This window comes from Hemitrygon akajei, chromosome 4, assembly GCF_048418815.1.
Source record: "Hemitrygon akajei chromosome 4, sHemAka1.3, whole genome shotgun sequence".
NCBI lineage: Eukaryota > Metazoa > Chordata > Chondrichthyes > Myliobatiformes > Dasyatidae > Hemitrygon > Hemitrygon akajei.
Genome location: NC_133127.1, coordinates 181,244,118 through 181,262,525, shown reverse-complemented (window position 1 = coordinate 181,262,525; position 18,408 = coordinate 181,244,118). Strand labels below are relative to the sequence as shown.

At 44.9% G+C, this 18,408-nt stretch overlaps 1 protein-coding gene across 1 annotated transcript; it reads right to left on the bottom strand.

Moving 5' to 3' along the window:
• Positions 1-6,470: 6,470 nt before the first annotated feature.
• chst7 (carbohydrate (N-acetylglucosamine 6-O) sulfotransferase 7) lies at positions 6,471-17,722 on the bottom strand. Its single transcript, XM_073044144.1, has 2 exons — positions 15,835-17,722; positions 6,471-7,204 (listed from the first exon to the last, which is right to left on the bottom strand). The coding sequence occupies exon 1, from the start codon at positions 17,111-17,113 to the stop codon at positions 15,872-15,874; it is 1,242 nt and encodes a 413-aa protein (XP_072900245.1). The 5' UTR covers positions 17,114-17,722; the 3' UTR covers positions 6,471-7,204; positions 15,835-15,871.
• Between the last annotated feature and the right edge of the window lie 686 nt (positions 17,723-18,408).

Genomic DNA, 18,408 nt, shown 5'->3' with positions numbered 1-18,408 from the left:
CTTCGGCTCATGTGGGAGAATGACGGGATGATAGACAGGAGCTACAGGGAAATAGTCACCCTTACGTTGCAGGAGACAGGTGGCTGGGTGACTGTCAGGTGTGAGAAGAGGAATAGGAAGCCAGTGCAGAGTAACTCTTTGATATGTTTACCACTTTGATTACTGTTGGAGAGAAGAACTACCAGGGAAAAGCTGTACCGACCAGGTCTCCGGCTCTGTGGCTCAGAAGGGAAGGGGAGAAGAGGAATGCAATAGTAACAGGGAACTCCATTGCTGGAGGAGCAGATAGGAGATTCTATGGACATGAAAGAGACAGCTGGATTGAATCTTGCCTCTCAGGTGCTAGTCAGGGATGTCTTGGATCGGGCCCACAGCGTTCTAAAGGAGGAGGATGGTACCAATGACATAGGTAGGAAAAAGGAAGAGATCTTGAAGAGAGAATACAGGCAATTAGGTAAGAAGCTGAAAAACAGGATTTCCAGGGTAATAATCTCTGGTAAGAATGGGATGATTTGGCAGATGAAAGTGTGGCTGAAGAATTGGTTCAGGTGGCAGAGTTTCATATTTCTGTATCACTGGGATCTCTTCTGCCTGTCCTGCACAAAAAGAATGGGTTACACCTGAACTCGAGGGGGACCAATATCCTTGCCGGCAGGTTTGCAAGGGTTGTTGGGGAGGGTTTAAAATACTTTGTCAGTGGGATGGGAACCGGAGGGCTAAGGATGGGGCAGATGGCATACAAGTACATATAGTGTATAGTGAAACTGTCAGGAAGGACAGGCAGATGATCGGGCAAAATTACAGTCGGTGGGATGAGTTGAAGTGTAACATCGGGGCAAAATTAATAAGGGTGATGAATACAGGACTGAAGGTGTTATATTTGAATGCACACAGTATATGGAATAAGGTATTTGAACTTGTAGCAGCTACAGATTGACATGTAGGACATTGTGGGCATCACTGAATCATGGCAAAAAGATCACAGCTGGAAGCTTAACATCCAAGGATACACATTATATTGAAAGGACAGACAGGTAGGCAGAGAGGGTTGGGGTGGCTCTGTTGGTAAAAAATGAAATCAAATTATTAAAAAAGAGGTGATGTAGATCAGAAGATGCAGATGTAGGTAGAGTTAAGAAACTGCAAGGGTAAAAAGACCCTGATGGGAGTTATATACAGGCCTCTGAACAGTAGTAATTGTACAAGTGAGGTATAAATTACCTTTAATCTGGGAGATAGAAAAGGCATGTAAAAAAGGCAATGTTTTGATATTCATAAGTATTTCAATGTGCAGGTAGATTGGAAAAATCAAGTTGGTGCTGGATCCCAAGAGAGGGAATCTGTAGAATGCCTGCGAGATGCCTTTTTAGAGCAGCTTGTGGTTCAAGCCACCAGTGCAAAGGCAATTGTGGACTGGGTGTTGTGTAATGAACCAGTCTTGATTAGGGAGCTTAAGGTAAAGGAACCCTCAAAAGACAATGACTTCTGATAGAGATCATCCTGCGGTTTGAGAGGGAGAATCTGAAATCAGATGTATTAGTAATTAAACTGGAGTAAAGGGGATTAGGCAGATATAAGACAGGATCTGGCCAAAGTTGTTTGGAAGGGGACAGGGATGAAAGCAGAATAGCAATGGCTGGAGTTTCTGGCAGCAACTCAGAAGGCGCAGGGTAGATCCATCCCAAAGAATAAGTATTCTAAAGGGAGGGATGAGGCAACTGTGGCTGACAGGAAGCCAAAGACAGCATAAAAGGAAAAGAGAGGGTATATAACATAGAAAAAAAATAGTGGGATGCTCAAGGATTGAGAGGATTTTAAAAATCAACAGAAGGCAACTGAAAAAGCAGTAAGGAGAGAAAAGATGAAATATGAAATCAGCCAATAATATAAAAGAGATACCAAAAGCTATTTCAAGTATATAAAGAATAAAAGACAGGCGAAAGTGTGTATCAGAATGCTGGAGAGTTAGTAATGGGGGACAAAGGAATGGCCGATGAACTTAGTAAATATTTTGCATCAGTCTTCACAATGGAAGACACGAGCAGAATGCCAGAAATGCAAGAGTGTCGGGGGGCAGAACTGAGTGTTGTTCCTACTACTAGGGAGAAGGTGCTTGGGAAGCTGAATGGTCAGGAGGTAGATAGGTCACATGATCCCAATGGACGGCACCCCAGGGTTCTAAAAGAAGTAGTTGAAGAGATTGTGGAAGCATTAGTAGTGATCTTTCAAAAATCACTTGCTTCTGGAATGGTTTTGGAGGACTGGAAGAATGCAAATGTCACTGCACTCTTTAAGAAAGGAGGAAGGCAAAAGACAGGAAATGACAGGCCAGCTAACCTGACTTCAGTGGTTGGGAAGATGTTAGAGTCCTTTAATAAGGGAGAGGGGTACTTGGAGGCACATGATAAAATAGGCCAAAGCCAGCACGGTTTCCTTAAGTGGAAATACTGCCTGACAAACCTGCAGGAATTCTTTAAGGAAGTAAAAGGCAGGATAGACAAAGAAGAATCAGTAGATGTTGTTAATTTGGACAAAGAAGTGGCAGATGGAATTTAGTATACGAAAGTGCATGGTCATGCACTCTGGCAGAAGGAATAAAGACATGGATTATTTTCTAAACAGGAAGAAAATTCAAAAATCAGAAGTGCAAAGGATCTTGGGAGTCCCCATGCAGGATTCCCTGAAGATTAACTTGCAGTTACAGTCAGTGGAACGAAAGGCAAATGCAATGTTAGCATTCATTTCAAGAGAACTAGAATAAGCTAGGATGTAATGCTGAGGCTTTATAAGGCATTTGTCCAATAAATGGAGTATTATGAATAGTTTTGGGCCCCTTAAAAAAGGATGTGCTGGCATTGGAAAGGTTCCAGACAAGTTCACCAGAATGATAGCATTAACCAATGATGGCCCTGGCCTGTACTCGCTGGAGTTTAGAAGAATGGGGGGGGTGGGGGGGAGGTGCTTTTCAAATATTGAAAGCCTAGAGTGGACGTGGAGAGAATGGTCCCTATAGCGGGAGTGTGCATGACTTGAGGGCACAGCCTCAGAATTGAAGAATTTAAATCAGAAATGAGGAGGGATTTTGTTAGCCACAGGATGGTGAATCTGTGGAGTTCATCGCCACACATGGCTGAGGAGGCCGTGTCACCAGGCATATTTAAAGCAGAAGTTGTTAGGTAAGGATGTCGAGGGTCATGGGCAGGGACGGGAGAGTGGGGTTGAGAAGGGTGGTGGATTGACCATGGTGGAGTGGTGTGGTGGACTCGGTGGGCTGGTTCTGTTCCCATGTGTTGTGGTTTTATGGACTAATTCCCTAAAATGAGGCAGTGGTTGAGTCAGGTATATAGATTGCTATGGAGTTACATATATAGGAGCAATGGGCAAAAACAAATGAACTTTACCACAATCTTATTGCTTTCTATATTTTCTACTATGAACTTCTTTCAATTCCAGGGATATCTAATTAATTTAAATTCCTGTCACTATGATGGAATGTGAGCTCATTCTCGAATCAGCTGTTCAACCCATTAAATGCAAGTGCAGTAACTTAGTCAGTCTGGTTGGTGAGATTCCTTCAAAGAGTAAAGAAGGCATAACACAGAAGTAGGCCTTTTGGCCCAGCCTGTCATACCTCTGTACACTAATCGTATTTTGCAGCCTTCTACACAGTTTGGTCCTGATGTTGTTAATTCTCAAATGTTGTGAATCTCTTGCCTCCACTGGCCACTCAGCAAACATGTTGCAGATTCCAACCACCCTTTTCAGTCTCTTAAAACAACGCCCTCTGCCACGAGCAAGTTTCCTATAACCTACATTGTATCAAAATCAAGATTATCATCACTGATATTACGGGGTATACTTAAAGCGGAGATTGATAGGTTCGTGTTTAGTAAGGGCATCAAAGGTTATGGGGAGAAGGAGGGAGAATGAGGTTGAGAGGAATAATGAATGGCGGAGCAAACTAGATGGGCTGAATGATCGATAGTACTGTGCAAAAGTGGTAGGCACCCTAGCTATGTGTATGTGCCTAAGACTTTTTCACAGTACAGTAGTAATTTTAAGTATTGTACTGCAATGCTGCGGCAAAAAAATCAAATTTCACGACATATGTGAATGATGGTAACTCCAGAATAAAAAGGTGGGGGGAGGGGAAGGAGGATAGCCAGAAGGTGAAAGGTGAAGCCAGGTGGGTAAGAAAGGTAATGGGCTCGAGAAGAAGGAACCTGATAGGAGATGAGAATGGACCACAGGAGAAAGGGGAGGAGGGGCACGAGGGGGAAGTGATAAGCAGGTGAGAACCCATCTATCTCGGCTTTAAATACACCCAACACGAGGAAATCTGCAGATGCTGGAAATTCAAACAACACACACAAAATGCTGGTGGAACACAGCAGGCCAGGCAGCATCTATAGGAGAAGCACTGTCGACGTTTCGGCCCAAAACGTCGAGAGCGCTTCTCCATATAGATGCTGCCTGGCCTGCTGTGTTCCACCAGCATTTTGTGTGTGTTGTTTAAATACACCCAATAACTTTGTGGCAACAAACTCCACAGATTTTTTTATACTTTTCCATTGAGAATCAGGGGCCATATGGAGTGAAGTGCTCAAAGAATGTGGACACCTGTAGAACTGTACGTCAGATTCAATCCCCAGTTCACTCTGACTCAGCTGATCCCAACCACTGCTTGGGTAGATGGAAAAATATCCCAGCAGAGAAATTCAGCTCATTGTATCTTCATTGTGATTGTCTGCATAGTACATAAAACATTACAGCACAGTACAGGCCATTCAGCCCACAATGTTGTGCTGACTTTTGAACCTACTCTAAGATCAATCAACCCTTCCGTCCTACATAGCCTTCCACTTTTCTAACATCCATCTAAATGTTCCTTAAATGTTCTAATGCACCTGCTTGTTCCACACACCCACACTCTTCTGTGGAAGCTTACCTCTGACACCTCCCTCATACTTTCCTCCAATCATCTTAAAATCATGTCCCTTTGTTTTAGCCATTTCCACCTTGTAATCCCTTCTCAATCCCATCTAACTTCACCTGTCCAATCTCTTTCTTTTATTTCCTTTTTAAAATGTATGTTCTCATTCAAAAACCCTTTTTTAAGAAAAATGTTAAAGATTGCGTTCAGCCTTTACTGTTGGAGGACTCTTCCCCAAACAATAGACAATAGGTGCAGGAGTAGGCCATTCAGCCCTTCTAGCCAGCACCGCCATTCACTGTGATCATGGCTGATCATCCACAATCAGTACCCCGTTCCTGCCCTCTCCCCATATCCCTTGACCCCGCTATCTATAAGAGCTCTATCTAACTCTCTCTTGAATGCATCCAGAGACTTGACCTCCACTGCCTTCTGGGGCAGAGCATTCCACATATCCACCACTCTCTGGGTGAAAAAGTTTTTCCGCATCTCTGTTCTAAATGGCCTACCCCTTATTCTTAAACTGTGGCCTCTAGTTCTGGACTCACCCATCAGCGGGAACATGCTTCCTGCCTCCAGCGTGTCCAATCCCTTAATAATCTTATATGTCTCAATCAGATCCCCTCTCATCCTTCTAAATTCCAGTGTATACAAGCCCAGTCGCTCCAATCTTTCAACATATGACAGTCCTGCCATTCCGGGAATTAACCTTGTGAACCTATGCTGCACTCCCTCAATAGCAAGAATATCCTTCCTCAAATTTGGAGACCAAAACTGCACACAATACTCCAGATGGGGTCTCACCAGGGCCCTGTACAGCTGCAGAAGGACCTCTTTACTCCTATACTCAATTCCTCTTGTTATAAAGGCCAGCATGCCATTAGCTTTCTTCACTGCCTGCTGTACCTGCATGCTTGCTTTCATTGACTGATGTACAAGAGCACCTAGATCTCGTTGTACTTCCCCTTTTACTAACTTGACTCCATTTCGATAGTAACATCCTTTCTATTCAACTTTTGTTACTTCCTTAAACACATTTCTGGCTGTCATTAGTTACTTTGGAAACATAATAATAGTGCTTCTTAATTACTTCAAACCGAATCCTCAGCTCTGGTTAAAAGCCTAATTTTCCAAATCCGTTCACAACTCTCATCAACTATGTGTTTGTGGTCTAGTAATCTGAGAATTGCAATGCACCATTTAACCCTAAATTTCTCTTCAAAGATCTAGTAAAATTTAACCTCATAATCCGTTTTCTCTTTATACACAGCCCAGATATGTTGATTATAATTGAATACACAAAACTGCGAACAGTCTTCCAGCCTCAGCTCAATTATGGTGGCTGTGGACTCATTTTCAGGGGACTTTGCAGCTCATGTTCTATGCATTACTTCTTTACTTTTTTTAATGTTTGCACGATTTGTTTTTTCTCACATTGGATGTTTGTCAGTTCTTGGTTTTCTGGGGTTTTTGTGGATTCTATTGTGTTTCTTTGTTTTGTGGCTGCTTGCAAGAAGATGAATCCCAAGGCCGTATATGATGTACATACTTTGATAATAAATTTACTTTGAACTTTTGGTTGTATGTAGATTCAACCTTACACCTTGTATTCATATTCTATGCTTCCAGATTGGAAGCCAATTATAATTTATCTCTTAATAATATTATATCTGTTTGTAGTGCTACTTTTATCAACCAAGATGGCAACTTCTATTCCACATAAAATCTTACAATTTAAAATGAATTTCTCTTCCCTAGTTTTTCAGTCAAAAAACATTTTTGCAAATTGCAAAACTTCACCTGTAATTAATCATACAAAAGCATGTCTATTGAATATTTCATAAACTTGTAACAATCTCTCCTAGTTAAACCTTCCAATTTGCAAATCCAAATAACTTGGTGAACATGAAAATTAAAATGAGATGAACCCCAATGCAGTCTTGTGGAACAACATGCATCTCATCCTTCTTTTCAGGAAACCGATTTACTTTCTACTCACCAACTAACTCTGAGTGTAACCATACTCCCTTTAACTGTGTGCCCTGTTACATTTAACAAAATAAAAAACCTCTTCTCTGGTGTCCAATCAATTACTATTTCAGAATTCAAATGTTCTGCTGCAACATTTTCATTAGTTCTTGCAACACCGTGCATAATTCCAGGAAGGTGGAAAAGAAGAGAGAGCAAGTGGATGGTGCCAGTTACGAGAGTCAGTTTATCTGTTTCTGTGAGCTTGGAACTGAGTGCTGTCCCAAATTTGCTTGGGCGAATCTGAAAGACAGAAAACAGGTGAAATTTAGGCTTTACAAGCGGCCATCACAAAAAAAAACAGTGAATCTACTGACATAAGCGATAGCAAACAAACCTCAACTGTAATTATGGGATATTTTAATCTTCTAGAACTTTAGTGTGAAATTAATAGAGATCAATTTACTCAAATAGCTCAAGAATGGGAAAACCTGAATTTTCATTTGTTTCCAAATTCAAAGAAAAGTGAATATTTGACAAAATGGTTGTCATGATTTTGTTAATGTTGAGGACAGAACTGATAATAAATTCTGCTAATGAGAATTTACAGCAAACTCAAGAGGGAGATGAGGGGCTGTTTGGAAAACAAAAGAAAGCACATTAAATCTGCTCCATTTGGCATCTGTTTCCCCTCCAAGTTCTTGCTGCCAAAATACTCCACATTTTTCTGTATTCAAATTCATCTATCATTTATCTCTCCACTCTGCCAGCCTATCAATGCCTCAGGCAGCTTCTTATTGTCCTTTTCCCTGCTTGCAGTACCCCAAGCTTGGTCTCTTCTGCAAGATGTAAATTTTTTACCCCATACCTACATTAAAGTACACAATATAAGAATACTTGGCCTGAAGAGTTGTACAAAAACCTATTTTGGATTGTATAAAAACCTATTAAGGCTGCAACAAATCATGATAGGTAAGGTCACCACAGGAAAGATGCATTGGGGTGTCCGAGTTGACTATTAAGGATGAGGTCTCAGGGCATTTGGAGGCACATGATCTACAGTAATAAGCCAAAGTAGGCATGGTTTTCCTTAAAGGAAAAGCTTGCCTGACTAATCTATTGGAATTCTTTGAGGAAGTAACAAGCAGGATAAACAAAGGAGAATTGGTGAATGTTGAGTAGTTGGACTTTCAGAAGGCCTTTGATAACATGCTGCATATGAGCCTGTTAAACAAATTAGAACCCATGGTATTACAGGAAAGATACTAACATGGATAGAGCATTGGCTGATTGGAAGGAGACAAACAGTGGGAATAAAGGGAGCCTATTCTGATTGGCTGTTGGTGACTAGTGGTGTTCCACAGAAGTTTGTTCTTGGACCAATTCTCTTTACATTATATGTCAATGATTCGGATGATGGGATTGATGGCTTTGAGGCCAAGTCTGCAGATGATATGAAGATAGGTGGAGGGGCAGGTAGTGTTGAGGAAGCAAGGAGTCTGCAGAACAACTTGACAGATTAGAAGAATGGCAAAGAAGTGGCAGATTGAATATTGGGAAGTGTATGGCCACGCACTTTGGTTGAAGGAATAAAAGCATGGACTATTATCTAAACGGGGTGAAAATTCAAAAAGTGCAAAGGGACTTTGGACTCCTCATGTAGGATTCCCTAAAGGTTAGCTTGCAAGTTGAATTGGCAGTGAGGAAAGCAAATGCAACATTAGGAGTCATTTCAAGAGGACTAGAATGTGAAAGTAAGGATGTAATGTTGAAAGGCCTAGATAGGGTGGATGTGGTGAGAATGTTTCCTATAGTGGGAGAGTCTAGGACCAGAAGGGACAGCCTCAGAATAGAGGGACACACATTTAAAACCGAGAGGAGGAATTTCTTTAGCCAGAGTTTGGTGAGTCTGTGGAACTCAATGCCACAGCAGCTGTGGAGGCCAGGTGATTGGGTGTATTTATGGGGAAGGCTGATAGGTTCTTGATTAGTCAGGGCATGGAGGTTATGAGGAGAAGGCAGGCGAATGGGGTTGAGAGTGAAAATGGATCAGTCATGTTGAAATGGCAGAGCTGACTCAAAGGGCTGAATGGCCTAATTCTGCTCCTATCTCTTAAGGGGAGGATTCCAAGATTTGTAAAAATATTGTCTGGAATGAAGAACTTTAGTTACAAGGGAAGATTGACTTAGACGTGTCATTTTCTTAGTAACAGCAAGAAAATGTAACAGAGGTGCATAAACAAAGAGAGGCTTAGCAGGATGAACAGAAAAGACCTACGGTATTTCCTCTTAACAAATAGGTTTCAGGAAGTCATTTAGAGATTACTGCAAACTGGGTGGTTGAGGCTAAACCGGTACCTGGGTTACAGGATAAACGCAAGCAGGCTTTTTGTCACTGAAGTTGGGCAAGACTAGAACTAGATGTCATGGGTTAAGGGTGAATAGTAAAATGTTTAGGGGAACAAGAGGGGGATCTTTGCTTACAGGGAGAGTTCCTGCAACGAGCTGCCAGGGGAAGTGGTGGTTGTGGGTTTGATTTCAGTATAAGAGAAATTTGGACATGTACATGGATGGGAGGCATATAAAGGGCAGGTTGATGGAGCTAGGCAGATTAATAGTTTGGTGTGGACTAGATAGGCCAAAGGGCCTTCTTCTGTGCTATAGTATTCTGACTCTATGAGCCCTTAATGTGCTACTACTCATGCGGTTTACATACTATGAGCCGGAAAGTGAGGTTAGTCTCAGTGGTTCTTTTCTGGCAAGCATTCACATGATTAAATCAAATGGCCTATATTTTGCAAATTCCCATTACTCAGCAATTCTATAGCACAGCAGTGAATGTGGATAAACATGAATGTCAATTTTTGAAAGTCACAGAAATGTCAACCAGGCAAATATACAGGTAACACGAGTGAATCTGCAGATGCTGGAAATAAATAAAAAAACACGAAATGCTGGCAGAACTCAGCAGGCCAGACAGCATCTATGGGAGGAGGTAATAACGACGTTTCGGGCCGAAACCCTTCATCAGGAGCGAAGTAACATGGGATGGTCGAGGGGGGGATAAGAAGTGGGGGGAGGGATAAAGTAGAGAGCTGGAAAGTGATAGGCTGGAGGTAGACCCATTGTCTCTGCTTGCTCCTGTCCCACTGAACTCATTTCTGCCTATCTCGACTCTGTTTTATCTCCCTTTGTTCAATCCCTTCTCACCTATGTCCCTGATACTCCCCATGCTTTACATCTCTTCAAAGATTTCAAGTTCCCTGGCCCCCACCGCCTCATTTTCGCCATGGACGTCCAGTCCCTGTATACCTCTATCCCCCACCAGGAAGGTCTCCAAGCTCTCCGTTTCTTCCTGGATTCCAGACCCAGCCAGTCACCTTCTACCACCACTCTTCTCCGCCTCGCGGAATTAGTCCTCACCCTTAACAATTTCTCCTTTGGCTCCTCCCACTTCCTCCAAACGAAAGGTGTAACCATGGGCACCCGCATGGGTCCTAGCTACGCCTGCCTTTTTGTCGGCCATGTGGAGCAATCTATGTTCCAAGCCTACACCGGTATCTGTCCTCCTCTTTTCTTGCGTTATATCGACGACTGCATCGGTGCTGCTTCCTGCACGCATGCTGAGCTCGTCGACTTTGTTAACTTCGCCTCCAACTTTCACCCTGCCCTCAAATTCACCTGGTCTATTTCCGACACCTCCCTCCCCTTTCTAGATCTTTCTGTTTCTATCTCTGGAGACAGCCTATCCACCGACGTCTACTACAAACCTACAGACTCCCACAGCTACTTAGACTATTCCTCCTCCCACCCTATCTCCTGCAAAAATGCTATCCCTTTCTCTCAATTCCTCCGCCTCCGCCGCATCTGCTCTCAGGATGAGGCCTTTCATTCTAGGACAAAGGAGATGTCTTCCTTTTTTAAAGAAAGGGGCTTCCCTTCCTCCACTATCAACTCTGCCCTCCATCGCGTCTCCCGTATTTCACGCACCTCTGCCCTCACCCCATCCCCCCGCCAGCCCACCAGGGGTAGAGTCCCCCGGTCCTCACCTATCACCCTACCAGCCTACAGATCCAACGCATAATCCTCCATAACTTCTGCCACCCTCCTACGTGATCCCACCACCAGCCACATCTTCCCCTCCCCCCCACTCTCGGCTTTCCGCCGGGATTGCTCCCTACATGAATCCCTTGTCCATTCATCCCCCCCATCCCCTCCCCACGGACCTCCCTCCGGGCACTCATCCCTGCAAATGGAAGAAGTGCTACACCTGTCCCCACACTTCTTCCCTCACCACCATCCCAGGCCCCAGACAGTCCTTTCAGGTGAGGCACCACTTCACCTGCGAGTCAACTGGGGTGATATACTGTATCCGGTGCTCCCGATGTGGCCATTTATACATTGGGGAGACCCGCCGCAGACTGGGAGACCGTTTCGCCGAACACCGGCGCTCAGTCCTCCAGCAGTGGTGGGATCTCCCTGTGGCCACACACTTCAATTCCACAGACCACTCCCAATCCGACATGTCTGTCCATGGCCTCCTCTACCGTCAAGATGAGGCCACATGCAGGTCGATGGAGCAATACCTTATCTCCCGCCTAGGTAGCCTCCTTCCTGCCGGCATGAACATCCAACTCACTGACCTCCGTTGATACCCCTGCCCCCCACCCTTACCCCCCATCCCTATCTATTATTTTAGTCTGGTTCTCTTTCTCTCTCTTTCCCCCCTCACTATAATCTCTCCCCCCAGCCCTACCTTTCTTTCTCTTTTATTTCCCATAATTCTCCACCTTCCCCCGAGCCCATTTCCCTCCAGCCTATCACTTCCCAGCTCTCTACTTTATCCCTCCCCCCCACTTCTTATCCCCCCTCGACCATCCCATGTTACTTCGCTCCTGATGAAGGGTTTCGGCCTGAAACGTCGTTATTACCTCCTCCCATAGATGCTGTCTGGCCTGCTGAGTTCTGCCAGCATTTCGTGTTTTTTTAAATATCCAGGTAACCTTTTTTAGGATGTTGATTGGGATCATGGATCTCCCTGTTTTCCTTGATTGAGATATTTATACTTCCACCTCTCCGCTTTCCGCAGGGATCAATCCCTCCACGATTCATTTCCTTGTCCATTTTGTCCCTCTCCACTAATCTCCCTCCTGACACTTATCCCTGTAAGTGGCTGAAGTGCTACACCTGCCCACAAATCTCCATTCAGGGCCCCAGGCAGTCCTTCCAAGTGAGGCAACACTTCAGCAGAGAATCTGCTGGAGTCATCTATTGTGCCTAGTGCTCCTGATGTGGCCTCCTCTACACTGGCGAGACCCATCGTAAATTGGGGGGGGGGGGGGGGGGGGGGGGGGGGACCACTTCGTCGAGCACCTCTGCTCCATCTGCCGCAAGGGGGACTTCCCAGTGGCCAAATATTTTAATTCCTATTCCCGTTCTGCCATGTTGGCCCATGGCCTCCTGCCGTGACAAGATGAGGCCACCCTCAGAGTGGAGGAGCAACACCATACATTCTGTCTGCAGAGCCTCCAATCTAATGGCACGAATATCGATTCCTCCTTCCAGTAAACAAATTTCATGCCCACCCCCTTCCTCTATTCCCCACTCTGACCTTTTACCTCTTCTCCCTGCACATTACTTCCCCCTGGGTTCCCTCCTCCTTCCCTTTCTCCTACCCGATTTCTTCCTTTCCAGCCCCTTACCTTTCCTACCCACCTGGTTTCACCTATCACCTTCCTGCTAACCTCTTTCCTCTCCAGCCACTTATTTATTCTGGCGTCTTCCCCCTTCATTTCCAATCCTGAAGAAGGGTCTTAGCCCAAAACCTCTACTACTATTCATTTCCACAGATGGTGCCTAATGTGCTGAGTTCCTTCAACGTTCTATGTATATTGCCTCCTAAAATATGATTTGTCTTTGACACTCAATTCAACAGCTCATAATATGTGTACAGGTTCCCAAAAGTAGCAATGACTTGTTCAGATGGTTTGGTAAATGGGAAACAAAGAAGCTTTAGATACTGAAAATTTCAAATAAAACCAAAAAGTGTTAGAAATACCCCGCTGGCCAGGCAGGCTTTGTAGAGGATAAAATAGGACATCAGGTAGATAGATGACTTTTCAAGAGAATCTGTTTAAGTATTAGTTGAGAACTGAATGATTTACTGGATTAGAACCATAGAACAATACAGCACAGAAACAGGCCTTTTGGCCCTTCTTGGCTGTGCCAAACCATTTTTCTGCCTAGTCCCACTGATCTGCACCTGGGCCATATCCCTCCAAACCCCTCTCATCCATATACCTGTCCAAGTTTTTCTTAAATGTCAAAAAGTGCAAAGATTGCAAAGTGAATGCCCAGCTCTTTTACGGCCTGAGGAATTTCATCTATAAAAACAGGTAAATAGGAAGGCAAAAGCAAGTCTATGCCCACACCCTTCTGACCCAGAGGCAAAAGGAGCTGAGAGGTAATGTTGCAGCTATATAGGACCCTGGTCAGATCCCACTTGGGAGTACTGTGCTCAGTTCTTGTCGCCTCACTACAGGAAGGATGTGGAAGCCATAGAAAGGGTGCAGAGGAGATTTACAAGGATGTTTCCTGGATTGGGGAGCATGCCTTATGAGAACTCGGCCTTTTCTCCTTGGAGTGACAGAGGATGAGAGGTGACCTGATAGAGGTGTATAAGATGATGAGAAGCATTGATCGTATGGATAGTCAGAGGCTTTTTCCCAGGGCTGAAATGGTTGCCACAAGAGGACACAGGTTTAAGGTACTGGGGAGTAGGTACAGAGGAGATGTCAGGGGTAAGTTTTTTTACTCAGAAGAGTGGTGAGTGCATGGAATAGGCTGCTGGCAATGGTGGTGAGGAGGATATGATAGGGTCTTTTAAGAGACTTTTGGATAGGCACATGGAGCTTAGAAAAATAAAGGGCTATGGGTAAGCCTAGTAATTTCTAAGGTAGGGACATGTTCAGCACAACTTTGTGGGCCGAAGGGCCTGTATTGTGCTGTAGGTTTTCTATGTTTCTAAAACAGAGCATGTGTGCATTTGTTAAAGAATATTGATGGTCTCAGTCAACCTTCTGGAGTCATCAGACAAAATATTTTAAAAAATGGGTCCGACTGGTCAGTAGAAAGGTCAGACCAAGATTTGATGGAGAACACAGGTATGAATCAGTTTTATTTGTGTTCATTTATGAGATGTCAACATCACTGATATATTATCAATCCTTACTTAGGTAGCTGTGAATTGTTTTCCTGAACCACTCTACCTTTCTGGATGAAGGTACTCCCACAGTTTTGTTAAAGGGTGAATTTAGCATATAGAATTAGAGGTTGGGTCTTTCAGTTGTTCAGGGTCTCCTTTCGCAGTTGTCGTTTGTTCTTTACAGCACAGTGCAGGTCATTCTCATGTAGTGCAGCTGCCTTACCCACAACCACCACTTATGCTTGCCCACACTGTCCCAGAATATGTGGATCCTGCAGCCTCTGCAGCCACTTCAAGATCCATCGACAGAACATCATACTCGACTCGAGTGAGCACACTACCACTACTAGATTTCAAAGTTCTACATAAATTTATTATCACAGTTCATATATGACATCATATACAACCCTGAAATTCATTTTCTTGTTTGCATACTTAACAAATCTACAGAATAATAAGTATAACGGAATCAATGAATGACCACCCAACCAGGGCATTCAAACAGAGTGCAGAAGACAACAAACTGTGCAAATGAAAAAGAAGAAATAATGATAAATAAATAATCAACACATATCGAGAGTGTGAGATGAAGACTCCTTGACGAGAAAGTCAGCTGGTTGTGGGAACATTTCAATGATGGGGCAAGTGAAGCTGAATGAAGTTATTCCCATTTTGATGATTAGTGGCATTGTAGGATCAGTGCAGAAATCCAAATCAGGTTTGTAATTTGAAGGGGAACCAGCAGGCAGCTGTTTTCCAATGCACCTGATACCCTTCTCTGCTTTGGTTTTAGGGGATTCAGGTTTGGAAGCATGAGTGGATTGGTGATACTAATTGTGAATAATCATCGAGGCAGGATGCAGTCAGCAGTCAGAAAGGTGAGGTGACACATCAGAAAACCACGACTGACAGTGCTGGGATTGATGGTACTCTCTGGAGGGTGTCAGGCTGGATTGAGGAGCAGGTCAGTTGGTGAGAGAATGTCCAAGGATCTTACTGGATGTGATGAGGCAGGGAGAGCGGAGCCTGGAAAATATTATTCTAGGTGGTGCCTTTTAAGTGATGTAGTAAGAAGCTTCATCGGATTTAACATCGATCTTGGGGGTGGGGGTGTACTCTATCAAACATACAAGCTATGCACTTTGAAAAGCACAGAATGATTTCCAGACATGCTAGATTACATTGGTTACCACTGTGAACATCTGAGAGCCTCTATTTATTGGCATATGGCATTCAGGGAAGGAGCAGAATGAAAACTATTAAACACAAGAGATTCTGCAGATGCTGGAAATCCAGCATTACACGCAAAAGTGCTGGAGGAACTCAGCAGGTCAGGCAGCATCAGTGGAGAAGAAGAAAGAGCTTTGGCCCAAAACCATTCATAAGACCATAAAATACAGCAGCAGAATTATGCCATTTGGCCCATCTAGTCTATCCACCATTCCATCATGGCTCATTTATTACCCCTCTCAACCCCATTCTCCCACCTTCTATCCATAACCTTTGACACCCATACCAACCTAGAACCTATCAACCTCGCTCATTGGAACTGTCCCTTTTCAGAATGAAAACTACAGACCACGTATTAAGCTAACCCCCAATTTTGAGTACTATTTATTCACAGAAAATGTTTCAAGGGATGCACAAAAACATGGTGCGGATCAATTTAACACAGTCCACCAATCTATACTTGCATTATGACTGTATGTTGTGTACTTTGATTTTTTACCTTAATCTGACTTCCGAACCCTAAACGGGAGGTAGGTCTACGTGTAGTGCTCGTTCGTTAACTGGTAGCCCAGCAATTTCATAGCCTTTTGGCACTTCTGCTCCACCTGCTCGATCTGCACCAAGCTCAGCCTTTTCTTCCAAGCACTGATGGCTTCCTTGGCGTCCCTGGAAGAGATGAGGAAGGGCTTGTCGGAAGAGTAGCCGATCCCCCGCGTCATGTTCAACACGTATTTCTCGGTAGACGGAGTGGCCGTGAGACTGGCGAAGGTGTAGAGTGTCCTCAACCCATCCACTGGTTCCAGCACCAGGTCCTCGTAGCGAATGGTGAGATACCTCTGAGTGATCCAGGCTGGGGAGCTTCTGACCAGCACCTGGTCTCGGCTCCAGGCCTCACAAATCACCTCCAGGGCGTTAGACACGTAGCTGTCCGCCCTCTGCGACCTACTGGGAATCGCACGTTGATCTTTTCCCTGTCTCTTCTTGCTCCGTAGTACTTGGATGCTTTCCTTGACGAGGGAGAGCTTCGATTTCATCCGGGAGTTGTGCACTGCCCTGGGATCCCTGACCAGCTGAACTACCTTTAAGTTCAGGGAAGGGTCCTGCATCAGGGGGAGGAGAATCCCCGCATCCAAGACTCTTACGTCCTTAATCACTATCACATCATACTTTCTGCACTCGGTCTCCAACTCCTTGATGTCCCGGGGCGCGCACTGTTTCTCGCACACACTGGCGTCCACTAGCTCTACGCGCTCCTTCTTGTAGGCGCTGCACAAAGGCGCCGAGCAGATGACTTTGTTGTTCCTCCAACCGAAGATGGTGCGGGTGGTCAACGAGCCCGAGGGGCCGGGCGACGAGTACAGTTTCAGCACGGAGAAGTCGCATTGGAAGAGGGAGCGTAGCATGTCCCTGACCGCCCCCTGCAAGCTCTCAGCGTCGCCCGGGTACAGAGCCTGCCACATCAACCACATGGGCTCGTACAGATAGAACACCCTAGGGTGCTGGTTGAAGAGCTCTCCCGCGAACGAGGACCCCGTTCTCCAAGTGGCGTGCAAGTACACGTGCTGCTTCTTGTTGACCGCTGTCCCCGGAGTCGAACTGTTCGCGTCGCCGCCTTGCGTCGAACGAGGGTCTTCCACCTCCTTGGGGAAATTCCGGAGCAAGTATTGTTCCCTGGGAGCCCTGTTGGAGTTGTTGCAGTCCAGCAAGTAAGGGACGGTTAGCAGCAACACCGAGTAAGCGACAATGATGATCAGATACCTGCTCTGGAACCTCTTCATCTCATCAGCTCCAGTGTCGGTGTTTCACTCGCCTCCTTTCCGAGTGGCCTTTTGTTTACGTTGCCCCTCGCGGCTCACGGTCTAATCATTTCGCCGTCGGCGTGAGAACGGACGCCCCCTCTGCGATGCCTTCAGGTCAGCTCACATATATGCGAGCTGACCGTAAATCCCGAGACGGAGAGGGGACAATTGGCACCCAATGTGTGCCCGTCATCTGAATAAAGAGGGCGGGAAGGACAGCTGGAAACCCGCCCAGTCGCTAGCCTGTGAGATAAAGACGTGTATAGGCTGCAGGGGGGGAAACCAGGGGAGAGCGCGGAGAACAGAACAGGGAGGGTGGAGGGGAAGGGAAGGGATAGAAGAGGAACGATACGGAGGGGGAGAGAAAGAAGCAAGTGAAAGTAAAGGGAGCGAGAAGAAACTGACGTAGGGGAAGGGTGACAGAGGGCGGAAGGATGTGAAGGGAAGGGGAGGGGTAGGATCAAAGAGAGGGGTAGAGCAGAGGAATGAAAAAAGAACGGTGTGTGTGTGTGTGTGAGACAAGTGAGTGAATGTGTGTTTAAGAAAGCCAGGGAGAATCTTGCGCCAATTCCGAGCAGGGCCGAAGTTCCAGGCGCCGTCACCAGGGGGATTGCGATGAAGCAAGTGGGTGTAGCGTAAACAACATTTGTGTTAATGAAAATGTTGAGCAGATAAATCAACGTATATATCGCACGTTTTTGATGATAGTTTAATTTGCAAGTTTTGGAAAATGGTTTTAAATTTAATTAGCTCAAACTGCTAAACCGCGCCTAGCAATGATGTAACCTGTAGCGGCGTTTTGCTCTGTTAGTATTTTATTTCTTGCGGATTAGAGAAAAGCTGTTTGCGTCATAAGGATCTGACAGTTCATATCGGCTTGCACGTTATTATCCTGTTTCCAGTGGCTCTAGTGATCGGATGTAGTCATTAGAGTAATTAGGAGTAGGGTAATTAATACAAGCTGATATAAAGTGACTCCTTGTCATTGAGAAATATCGGAAGAGAAAATTACAAATGCCAATTGCAGGTTTTACATGTGGCTTCTAAATAACTGGAGAAGCCTGGACATTCAGAATAATGGCTAAACGAAAACAACTGATACCAGAGGCAATCACCATGAAACCACTGGATTTTTTTTTAGTGAAAATTTAATTCACTTATGTGCAGAAGAACAGTAGAACCCATTGTTGGAACCTCCGTGCCTTTGATGCTGCTGTAAGCAAATTTTCATTACACCTGCACCTCACCATACTTGTGCACATGACAATAAACTC

What these genes read in the sequence shown, in the direction of transcription:
- chst7 (XM_073044144.1), bottom strand. Translation starts at nt 17,113, where the DNA reads ATGAAGAGGTTCCAGAGCAGGTATCTGATCATCATTGTCGCTTACTCG.